The sequence below is a fragment of the Juglans microcarpa x Juglans regia genome, chromosome 6D (genome assembly GCF_004785595.1).
Source record: "Juglans microcarpa x Juglans regia isolate MS1-56 chromosome 6D, Jm3101_v1.0, whole genome shotgun sequence".
Taxonomy (NCBI): Eukaryota; Viridiplantae; Streptophyta; class Magnoliopsida; order Fagales; family Juglandaceae; genus Juglans; species Juglans microcarpa x Juglans regia.
The window spans coordinates 32,463,502-32,476,422 of record NC_054604.1 but is presented as its reverse complement, the minus strand read 5'-3'; the positions used below and the strand labels follow the sequence as shown (position 1 = coordinate 32,476,422).

The 12,921-nt window shown below is 32.4% G+C and overlaps 2 protein-coding genes across 3 annotated transcripts; both read right to left on the bottom strand.

Annotated features, from left to right (window-relative positions):
• Nucleotides 1-219: 219 nt before the first annotated feature.
• On the bottom strand, nt 220-2,275 carry LOC121234979 (zinc finger A20 and AN1 domain-containing stress-associated protein 1-like). Of its 2 annotated transcripts, none has more exons than XM_041131151.1 (2): nt 1,973-2,275; nt 220-1,049 (listed from the first exon to the last, which is right to left on the bottom strand). In XM_041131151.1, exon 2 carries the CDS (start codon nt 1,019-1,021, stop codon nt 494-496), a length of 528 nt encoding a protein of 175 aa, XP_040987085.1. In that variant the 5' UTR covers nt 1,022-1,049; nt 1,973-2,275; the 3' UTR covers nt 220-493. The 2 variants fall into 2 exon arrangements, with proteins under 2 accessions (XP_040987085.1, XP_040987086.1); XM_041131152.1 differs by having other exon boundaries at nt 220-1,045; nt 1,973-2,253.
• A 3,201-nt stretch (nt 2,276-5,476) lies between these two features.
• On the bottom strand, nt 5,477-5,890 carry LOC121235548 (probable F-box protein At2g36090). The gene has a single exon (XM_041131893.1). It carries the CDS (start codon nt 5,888-5,890, stop codon nt 5,477-5,479), a length of 414 nt encoding a protein of 137 aa, XP_040987827.1.
• Nucleotides 5,891-12,921: the final 7,031 nt, after the last annotated feature.

Sequence of the window (12,921 nt, the reverse complement as noted above, 5' to 3'; positions counted from 1 at the left end):
GATACAGTGTATGAAACTAAACATTAATTACAATGCAATTTACATGCAGTGTTTATATTTTGAGCTAGAAAATTATAGGGTAGCCTGATCCTGAAGCTAGACCATTCCCTTTATAAAGAAGAGTTGTTCTGTAAAGCCACATATTGATATGGAAAAATACCAGGAACACCCAGCACTTCGAAAAAGTAGAGCATATACAATGTAATTGTTGCACCAATATAGATGGGAAAGATATAATTATATAGCATAAAGACACGAAATGCGGTAAAGATTCTTATCAAGTACCAAAAGAAGAATGCCAAACAATAAGAAGCAAAGTGCAACTAACAATTTGGTGATCCACTTTTTATTATGAAATCATCCAACCAACCCACCACCAAACCACGAGCCATTCATTCATCAGCACCAAGCAAAACACCATCCCCACTCGCCCCTTACCAAATTCGACCCACGACCAGAGTAGAGAAAAGATTCAGATTTCAGATTTCAGATTTCAGAACCTATCGACCTTATCGGCCTTGACCAAAGGATTAGCCTTGGCAATGGCGTCACGACCCAGGGCTTTGAAGTCAAACGTACAGTCGTGCTTCTCCGGGTACCGGTGGACCCCACAGAAGGTACTCTCGCACTTGCACCTGAACCCAGTCAGACCCACCTTCTTGTTACAGGTGAGGCACCGGCTCGCCACCTTTGGCGGCTGCGCTTCACGATCACCAACAGCTCCCGAAACCGACGAAGTTGACGGAGACGTCGAGGAAGAGGTCACCAAGACGAGGCTGTCCGCGGAAGAACCGGACAGTGGGGCCGCCTGATGATTGTCTGGTTGCGTCGGCGTAGGGTTGAAAGATTTCTCCATGGCGACTTTCGCCGAAGCCGCTTGCTCCTCTTTCATGCGGTAGTCTCTGTAGCACTTGGAGCAGAGGTTCATAGTCGCCGCGTTGCCGAAGAAGCCGCAGTTGTTGGCGCAGAACTTCGGCTCCGATGGCTGGTAGCTCGTTCCGTCGTTCTGTTCAGAACCCATCTCTGATCGTCCCTCGCAATTCGACTTCCTTCGATTGAAAACAAAATACACAAACCAAGGGTCAGGTCCAACGAATCGTGTATTCTACTGGAATTTTTTTTTTTGTGCAGTCAAAGAGAAACGACGTTGTTATTGTTGTCGTCGTTGTGTGCGTGGAGATCGATGGCTCTCGGGGAATTATATAAGGTTTCGCCCTTTCGTTACTCAAGACTCCCTGGATCTACCGGAGTTCGTTATACGAATTGACTAATCTACCCTCTACTAAATCGCCAACAGTTTAACCTTTTAACTTGGGCGTTAAAAATACCGTGACCTCCTAATAAATTATAAAACTCGTGGGAATTCAGAAAGTCCACGAAAGTGGAGGACAAAATTGTACACGCATGAGTCTATTTCAAATCGGAAAAGACGAAGTTGACCTCGATAAATTTGTTTTTCAAGTTCTATAAGGAGGGTAGTTTCGGTATTTAGATCAACCTCAAGGTCCGTGTTCACAGCGGAAGAACCATCTCGGAGGCTCCTTGGAGAATCTAGAATGACCACATCCGTTGTATATTTTTTTACAAAACTCGATCTGGACCGTTCAAATCATCCAATTTTGTCGTCAGAATTAGTTCTAAGGCGATCGAACGGCAACAATGAACTCCAGCACACTAACTTTCGTCATCGATGAACAACCAGAGGTCCAGATTCCAGAACCCAGAACAAAAAATAAAAAATAAAACAAAAGAAAAACACCAAACAAAAATCTTCTTTCTCATCGATGAAAACCTAGGTACGTGGAACTCAAAAACGTATAAAAATCCAATTTTTTTTAATTTATTTCGTGAACAAACACTCGGATCTGTTTCTTTACGCCCTCAAATCGGAAAGAGAGGCGAAAGGAAAATCGATTAATCCAAAACTCAAAACAGAAAAGTTCGGGGAAAGGATGAAGAGAAATTCTCGTACCTTATTTCAATCGGAAATTCCCAAACCCTCGTTCTGTCTGGTTGGCTTTCTCTTCGACTCTTCGGATTTGAAATTTTACGGTATATAGAAGAATTGATAGAATAATGGAGGATTGGTGACTCGGTTATCAAGGAAAAAGAAAAAAGGAATCCTGAGCAATAGAACAAGATGAGCTCTGAGGATTAAGGAAATTGTCGGAAGAGGCAACCCCTGTTTTTATATTTCCAGGGCACGCCCCTGTTTTCATGTCGGTGTTAACTCAGGTACAAGAGGAACCAATCGAAAAAAAATATATATTATGTCTAAACGAATGCTAGCTGTCAGATGGAGTTGCAATGTTATCATGACGTAGGATCTACGATTAGGCTTGGTTGTAGAGCCCCGAATGACTAATTGGATAAATCTAATTGGTCCATTTCAAATAATTATAAAGTTGCTTTTTCTATCTTCTCTTTCTATTTTCTGTGGTCTTTTCGCTCACCCAAAGCTTGGTGAGCAAGCCACTTCCAAGGACAACCCGGTTCAGCAATAACAAAGCCGGTGGGGTCCCAGGGACCAATCCGGCTTTTTAGTTTTTTTGTCCCCCAACTTTTTGAATTTTTATAATATATATATTTTTAGTCTTATACAGGTTGTTTTCGTATAAAATATAATAAGTAATTTTTAAAATAATAATAATATTAAAAAATAATATTTTATTCAATTTATTTAAAATCATTTCATTTCATATCATTGTTTAAATCACGTTAAGATTGATTTAATTATATAAAATTAAATTATATAATCTTATATAATTATTATAAATTTTTAAAATCTACATATAAAATATCATAAATAATTTAATTTTTTTAAATTTTAAAATAAAAATTATATTAAAAATTATATTATAATAATATTTTATTTAATTTTAAAGAAAATATTTCACCCATCTGGAATGGCATGGTAGAAGTTTTGGAATTGGAATACGTACGCCTGTAGACCAAGCAAGCAAAACTCTCCCATCCACACTCCCTTCAGGGCGAAGGGTGGAGATTCGTTGCTCCCCTTGGTCCGAGAAATAGACAACACATGCCCCTTTTTTTTAATTAATTTTGTATAAATATTTTACAGTTTGATTATGTTTTTTTTTTTAATAAAAATAATGTTAGAATTATGCAAACTTGATTATGTTTTTTTATATTGATTAAATTTTACAGCTTGATTATGTTTTTTTATAGGTGTTTGGCTTTAATGCTCATTTTATTAGGAATTAATTTTTGTTTATCTACTCTATAAATATTACAATACATGCGAGATTAGAGGTCTTCAATCATTTTCTAGATTTAATTTTATTCAATGTCGATCTTCTTGTTATAATATCTACTCTAATAAATATTTCAAAACAATCCAACAAATTTATTATTCCAATCCAAAGACTGCCAAATTTACAACTATATCAATTATATTCGATATATTTTTTAGAATTGGACTTATTTTTATTTATATAGTGTTTTTGCTTTTTGTCAATCCTTACCCCTTTTGATAATTTTCTCATTTTATTAATAATGTAATTATCTTGACTATAAACAAAGAAATTACCTATACACATTATAATTTTTGAGAAATCTGAAAGCAAAAGAGTAAAAAACAGCTCAAATTTTAAAAATCAATTTCAATCCGGGTTTTGTGGATTTGACCCGGACTAATCCGGTCCAGGAATACCTGATTTCCCGGGCTGAAACCCAGATGAACAATACTAATAAGATTGTATGATATTAATGCATTCACAATATTATCACTCAACAATAAAAATGCAAGTGCAAGCTTCTTTTATAATAGATTATTGTGCTTAATTTAGTTATTAAGAAAGAAGATTGTTTGAAGAGTAGTGCTATATGTATTTACAATTTTACCTACAATATTCATTTTATCAGATTTCGAATTTCATAATGTTTAGCATATCAATAACCGACATGTAGACAATTAAATTTTTTGTAAGTTTTTCTTAAGTACAATTAATTTTTCTATTTTTTGAATTTCCATATCTCAACTTCATTTATTAAAAAAATATTAGAATAAACAATCAGATGATATATCTCTTCTTATTATTAAAGAACATAGGAATTGATAATAAAAAATGCGCCTTTTACTACCTAACCCTTTTTTGCCATATTTAAAGACAGCCTTCTAAGATTTGTTGTTGGGCCTAAATGAGTGCGTGGAGGCAGTCACCAGGCCTTTTGAGTCTAGGGCTAGGCTTGAAGGTCATTATACTCATCTTCCTTTAGGTTTAATAGACCGACAATCCAAAGTCATTGGGAGAATTTTAATTTCTTGAAGGTCCAAAGAGCACCGACATGAATTCCCAAGGCCCAACCAAGAAGAAAGCCGAACTTGAGAATGAGGAGGCAACTTATAGAATAAAAAGAATAGGGCCCAATTGGGTCTAGGGGTAAAAATGGAAGAAGGTTTTAGAAATAGGAGCACGAAAGTATGAAAAAAAATAATTTTACTCATCATCTTAATTCTCATCATCCTTTCATCATTCCATAATGTGGTATTAAATTATTGGAGACTATTTATTATATTTCACTTGTGAACCTATCATCTAATACCACATCATGGGATGATGAGAAAGAGTGTACTGAAGAGATTTTTTCCATGAAAAATAGAGAATAACAACCAAGCCAACATTTTAGGAAGCAGCAGATTCAAGAATGTGATCAGGTAAAAAGACAAAATCATACAATGACACATGTCAAGGAAAATATTTAGTAAGACTCACAACGCGTCTATAAAAGGCAAGAAGGTAGAAAAGAAAATATATATATATATATATATATATATATATATATATATATATATTAAGAAAGAAAAATTATACTCATCATCCGTGCATACCACACACCACATACTATACATAATTTTTTATTTTTTATTTTTTTCTCTTATCAAATATGTGGTGTATGAATGATGAGTAAAATAACTCAATTAGTTTAGAAAGTGTGGTGTGTGGTGTGTGGGAATGATGAGTAGCAAAGCTCATTGAGAAATAATGGGAAAATGAAAAAAATTGTATTCAATCTTATGATAAGTGCTACGTACAATTGCCCATGCAGAATCGCTGTGTAACCAAGTGATGTAGCAATTTGCCACATCAGCATCTAACAAAAAATAGTAAAAAAAGAAAAGAAAAAAAATGAAAATTAAGAAACTGAGAAGACAATCGGATTGGAACCCAGAATGAAGGAAGAATGATTGAAACCCAAAAGGAAGAAAAAAGGATTGCGTGACTTCGTTCATCGGACTGAAACCGAGAAGACCATCGGAGTATAATTCATGTAATTTGATAGAAGAAATGAAACCAGAGTAAAATAAATTAGAAAAAAAAATAAAGACATGATTTTATCTGAACAAGACAAACATTAAAAAAACTGGAAAATACCAAGATCCCAAATGCCATACACAACATGTCTAATGTCCCTTCCATTCTCAGCTCTCCCTCTTTTCTCTCATTCTTTTCTCTTAAAATAGTCTTGATACATTTTCCTTCCCTCCTCCTCTTCCCTCCCTTTTTGCCCTCCAACACTCTCCGAAGTATTGCCAAACTATCCTTCCGTTCAAATGCTTCACATCCATGTTTTTCACCTGCAAGCTTACCTCCCTCAACTGCAAGTCCTTTCCCTCCGACCCGCTGCACCTTACCACAACCCCGCACTCTACGAACTCCAATGAGGATCCTCTTTCATCGATCAGGATCGTCGCGAAACGTACGTGTATCTCTCCACTCAGCCAGTGTCGCTGAACTGACATTACCTTATGGCTCGAGAGGTTCACTGCCTGTCGTCTAAGCAGCGGTTCAATCATAATCCAGCTCAGCGCAAGGTCCTTCTCAAACTCCAAGTAGGCGTTCTCACAGTCGGGGAACCGTATTGGCATCAAGACTATGTCTTTTGGGTCCAGAAGGTCTAGCTGAAACAGCAAGCATTGGAATCAATCGGGCACAGTCTCGATCTCGATGACCTTGCAAAAAACAAGCTTAGAAGCGAGAAGGAGTCGGAGAAGAAGGAAGAAATGAGAAGAGAGAAAGGAAAAAGCTTAGAGGAAGAAAGAGAAGACCATCGGTTGGAAGGAGAAGAAAGTCAAAACGGTGTATTTTGACTTTAAATGAAACACATCGTTTCATTAAAGATGACAGACCAAATGTCAGTAGCATGGTTCATATCATTGCCTCCTGCAAGCTTTAATTAAAACACATCTTTTTAGTAAAGTGATGTGGTGTTACCAAACGGTTGTATGGGCCGGTTGAATAAAGCTTTTTTCTAAGTTTCTACGGTGATCGACTTCAATTCCCTTTATTGCATGCAATCCTTTTTTTAACTAAAAAAAGAGCAACTAGGCACATATATCCTTGATGAGATACACACAATCTTCTTAATTTACAATGTCCCTTCATACAACTATGTTTTAAGATGATTGTAATTATATAAAGTGATATTACCTTTTTAAATTATATTTAAAATATACTTGTGTAACTTGTTGTAAAAAGGGGTGCATGTCTATCATTTTTCTTGATCTCAGGAGTTAATTTAGAGATGCTAACATAGTGAGAGGCAGATTAAATGAAGTTGTTAAAACAGAGAAAATTCTAAAGAATCATAGAAGTGTATATTTCTGTATGTATCAAACTATACAAATGAGGCATATATGTAGTGGAATATGGCCAAAGCAAATAAGGAAATACAAAGAAAATGAAAGATTCTAACCTAGCATAATTACAAGAAATTAAGGATATGATCTAATATTCTAGATATATTCTAAGATACAAATATATACACACAAAGTCTTATTAAACTTAGTGGCAATGACCATGTAACATATATATATATATATATATATATATATATATATATATATATATATATCTGATGCAGTTTGACACACCCGGCAAAAGTTTTGATCAACTAGTGTTCCAACATATACATTATATGCCCCAAGACTTTATTAGCTAAGAGACAAATACCTAATTATTTCAAGTTGGACATAAAATACAAAAACAAAAAAAACACTAGTATACACAATGATAATACACAATATATATATATATATATTTATATATATATATAGCTAGTCATTATGATATATATTGATATATATATATATATATATATATACACACACACACACATACATACATACTAAATAAGAGCTTACGTGCAAGGCACATATTTCCTATTTAAAGTGCTACTGCATTTCTAATATGGTAGATATAAATTTTAAGATGTATATTAATTAAAACAACATGTATGATAAATGTAAATATAATCATAAATATTCTATGCAAAAAATTTTACAAATTATTATAAATATATTTAAAAAAATGAAGAAAACAAAAATGTAAAATTATTGAACACATAACAAATCTAAAATTTAAAATTAACTAATTATATTGAAATCATAATAGGACATGCATTGCTCCATTCGTTATAAGACCAATTAGGCATGTACATAATAATAATAATAATAACAACAACAACAACAACAACAATAATAATAATAATAATAAATGAAAATAAAATAAGATAATAATAAATTTTTTCAGAAAACTACATAGATGTAAGCGTTATTAGAATGATAAAATACAAAAAGAGAGTATTAATTTGAAATTCAAAAACAATAGTGCTACAGGCAATCGTCGGGTGTAACCGTTGAGAAATTGGCTGCCATGTCAATTGATATATTTAAAAAAAAAAAAACAGACGAAATGGGAGGGAAGAACTCAGGTTTCAATAGTGCAATAGAAAACCAAAAGGCTGCTTTGCGTCATCGTCATCTTTGGGTCTCTTTATTCATGAATCATGGTATCTGCTCAACCACTTTGACAGAGAAGAAGGTAGATCTCGTCTGAAGTTGCCAAAGCCTCACCCACAGCTTGTTTTCCTCCTTCCACGTCCGAAAAGTAATTCCCCCTCTTTGTATCTCTCTCAAGCCCAAATGAGATTCCTTTTTTGTTTTTGTTTTCTCTTCTCTATTTAAAATGATGGATAAATTATTTACTTATTCTCTAAAAAATTTTCGGAGGAATCCAAAAATTTTGTAAGTGTTTGGTTCGCAACCCACTTTAGAGAAAACGTGTGTTGAGGATTGTGATTATGGAGGATTGTCTATCTCTGCTTTGCACTATTTATTAAGGGAGAACAAGCTTTTTTTTTTTTGTTCCCTTTGAGCAATTTCGGTTAAAATCAAAATAGAGGAAAACAAAACTAGGTATTAACGAACCCAGAGTAAAACTTTTTAAATATAACGAAATTAATTATTTATTTATAAAATCATTATTCATTTGCGTCTTTTCTGCAGTCGTTGAGAACTTGAAAGCAACGTTTAGAGTTTTTGAACACTGGACATAATTTAATAACAAGAAATAAATAAATAAATAATGATTAAACTTGTAAAAGAACCTTGACTGCTTTCTTTGCAGATTCTGAGATATTTCTCAATTTGATTCTTTGAAAAGCTTTGGAAGGTAGATTTTTTACGGTGTTTGGAGAAGATGAAGGAACTTCTGTGCTTGAGAGCATTTTTGTTTGGAAGTTAGAAATGAGAAGGCTGAAGATGCTAAGAAGAAGAAGAAGGAAAGTTAACCGTTTTGGAATTTAGTGCCACATGGGACATGATTACCCAACGGTTTCCCAACCAGTTACATTCAGCATTTTTCATTTAAAAAAGTATGATTTTTTTAAATAAAAATATTATTAATTTAAAAAGTGATTTATTATGATTCATTATTATGCAAAATAATATGAAGACAATTATTATTTTTTTGAAATGATATCCTATAGTAATAAAATATTATTCTTTAAATTTAAAGATAGTATTTTCATTTTTTAACTTAAATATAATATTATTATTCTTTTTAAATCTGAAATTGTAATATCGACCTTAGAAAATAAAAGCATGTTCTTACCAAAATAATTCTCAAAGGATAAAAAGTGTTATTAATTCTTTTAATAATAATTTTAAAAATGCATTAAAAAATAGATTAATTTGGAATGCGTTATCACAAAAAGTAAAATAGTAAATATGATAAATTAAAGACCAATTATAAGCAGATGCATAGATTGAAACCTAAAAATAAAAATTGCATTTTGTAAAATGAAAATATTATTAGTCGACTAATGACTATGATTTATTTTTATGAATTACTACAAAAAATAATATCAATATAATTGTTAATTTTTCAAATAAACAATTAAAATCTTCAATTGAGATTATTTGTAAGATATTAATATTTTATTATTATTATCATTATATTCTAATTAATATTAGAAGAACAAAAATTCTAATTGTATTTTTAAACATGAATTAGAGAACAATAACGTAATTATGCAAATGAGGACAAAAGCATAGTTGTGCACATGGGCTGTGACAAATTAAACCGGTAAGACAAAAAAGAAAATAGATGAACAAAAATTACTGTTTATCACTGCTTCAAATCGATAGTCCCTTTTAATCATAGAATGGATATATTCTCGATGATGATCTGGTAGATGCATGCATATATGGCTTCAGCCTAATTCACTAAGCCTAAGGATTAATTTCATGATCTTAATAATTCGTACGTACGTACTCTGATGATCAGAGATTCACAAAATTAGCGTACGTACGTGGTTAATTTAAGTATTTATAATCTGCCAAACTTAATTTCCTTCCATTAATTTATGATGTTGTGAATGTGTATGCACAACGTAATTAATCGATGATCTCCACAACTACATATATATAATATATATATTTATATAATCATGTACAAGTTGAAAACTAGAAAAATACCCTTGTTGCCAAAATCAAAATTGCCATGATGTTGTGACTTGGATACATGATATGATCATGATCATGATCATGATCATGAAGAAGAAGGTGCATATATATATACCAATAAGAAAATCTAATTGATTGCAGGGCACATTATACGTATAGCTAGCTAGTTGGATGGAAATGTATATATATATGGTCGGAGTGGAGTAGAGATACGTAAATATTGTGATGGATGATGCATGCATGCGAACGGCCTACTGGACCCCGATCGAAGAGAGATTTTATAGCCATCATGATTGGTTGATATATAGCATGTTAGCTATGTCAAATGGTGATGATCTATAAACTTGGACACATGAACAATATCGGGACACTTGAAGAGGGAGGAGAATAATATATACAAGATCTTCATTTCTTTGTTGACTATTTGCATCGATGATCTGATCTAGATCGAACTCCTCGTCGACCCTCAATATATATCATGTTTTATTATTAGTCGCAGCAGTACTACTATTATATACTAGTAAAAGAAGACCTAAGTGAACGTTTTTAGTGGTTCTAGTTCTCCTGAAATGCCTCAATATTCTTCACCATTCAAAATAAAATCATTAGGTTTGGAGTGCATGCATGCATGTACTTTCATTTATTTTTTTATATACAAAAAAATATTTTATCCACAAAAAGATTTCACAAAAACTGTAAACTTAAAAACTGACGTAGATTGATGTAGTACGTTAAATAGTAAAATTAATTTTATTGTAAAATAGATCTAACGTATTATATCATGAAACTATTGTCAGTTTGTGAATTTACTTTTGTAGAATCTCTTTGTGGACTTAATCTTACAATAGTAATTATATATTTAAGATTAGTTATTCGAATTCTCGAATCAATAAAGTTTAAGTCCATACATGAATATTTAATCTGAAACTTGAAATCCGAATATTTCTGATCTTCAAATACGAGAGAGACAGATAGTTTGTGCATATAACAGTCACCAGTGGAATGGGTTCCAATCACTTTAAAATTAGGCGGTGGCTTTCATTGTAAGTAGTACTGCACTTATTCACGTTCATTAATCTCCCATAATCTAATAATTAATTTTCTACTCAAAATCATGGATAAGTGGATCTTAGTACTGATCTTATACATATAAATTACTAAAAGCTGCATTAATTAATCATAAATAAGTGAGCGGTATAACAAGATCTCATCTTACTTCATCGCATCTAATCATTATAATTTTCTCAAATTTTTAAATAAAATATAATAAACAATTCAACATTTTCAAATTCTAAAATAAAAATTATATTAAAAATTATATTCTAATAATATTTTATTTAATTTTCAAATTTCATTTCATTTTATCTGTGTAACTAAACAACGAAGCCTAAGGATTTAAGGACACGCGTAGTAAGTACATCTAATATATTGAGAAAAGATCTTTGCAACTGTAAATTGTGCAACCGCCACATAATTGCTTTGAAAAAAGTGAATAAAACATGAAATTCACATGAAAAAAATTAATTTTTTAATAATGGACCCCACTCCTTTTCAAAACAATTACGCGGTATTTACGCACTTTACGATTGTATGTAGAATTACTCTAATATATTTCATGATGGAAGAAATTGCTTTCAAGACAAACATGAATTAATAATTAATTAATATGTATATATAGTTTAATTCTATAGAAATTAAACAATGTAAATATTGCTGATCTAATATTATATATGAATAATGATACTCACATAACACATTTTATAATACATGTTTCAAAATGAGGATATTTGTGTAAAGTGATGTTACTTTTATAGGATATTTTTGTAAAATATCCTTTATTTTTAAACATTATCGTTATGTAATATGTTGTGAAAAATGATGATATTTCTTAAAGAATTAATTAAGTACGTACGTGTATATATATGTAACATATTATATATTAGCTTTGAGTTGACAATTTTTGGTATCCTTTTTTCCTTTTGAAGAAGATAAGAAAAGCCCCTTAGCTGTGTTCTTAGTTTGGATTAAGATAGCACCTCAACTCATCTCATTTCATAATTTCATCTAATCATTATAATTTTTTCAAACTCTCACACAAAATATAATAAACAATTCAATTTTTTTAAATCACAAAACAAAAATAATATTAAAAAATAATATTTTAACAATATTTTATTCAATTTTTAACTTTCAATTTTCATCTAATCTCATCTCATTTCATCTCCTCAACTTCCTATCAAAACCTTACCTTAGACTTATATATACGATCATATGGATGAAGACTTGGATGCATGCTAGCTCATGAGTGACAGTACAATCACATCGTGTCATCATCACCATCTTCTGCAATCAAATGTGGAGATTAAAGGTGACGGGGTTTCCAGGCCCTCAATATAGCATTTGACTCTTAGATATTTGTGTTCAAACTAAGTATAATGAGAGAAATACAAGGTGGAGGAAGGAAACTGTGGGTTGAAGATGCCAATCCCCCCCTGCTAATGGTCCACCATGCCACAGAAAGCTAAAAAATGAGAGAGAGAGAGAGAGAGAGAGAGGATGGACATGCAATCTGCTACAGCGTTGCAATGCTCAGGATGGGTCCCTAAGCTAGGTAAGGTGATGGGCAGTGATCGCAACAAGTAAAAGGCTACGGCCATGATCCATTTTATGCCATTCCAAATGCACCATGACAACACTCGATCGATCATGACATGTTTGATCAGTTCAAGATGATCAGTACAGCAGAGAAAGAGTTGTGACAGGGTGGCCGGTAATTGTACCATACCGAGAACTGGAAATAAAAAATATACAGCAGCGTCATGTACATCCGTACGTACTGATTTGTATATGTTTCTACGGGATATATAGACTGACAACATGAATACTGTCTCATGCACAAGTAGCGTGTGGTTTAAACTTTAAACCATAATACCACTAATTATTAGACTTTGAGTACTCTTTTTGAAATTAGGTTAGTGTATAATCGAGTTTTTAACACAGTACACACACATATATAATACTCAAATCCTCCGGGTTAAATGGACGTTTACAAGTGCCCCGTGGCCTTACACAGCCAAGAGCATCTTTCCATCTTCAAGGGCTTTTTCTCCTCATCGTTTGATGTCGTGTGCTGCCCTCTACAATCATGAGTC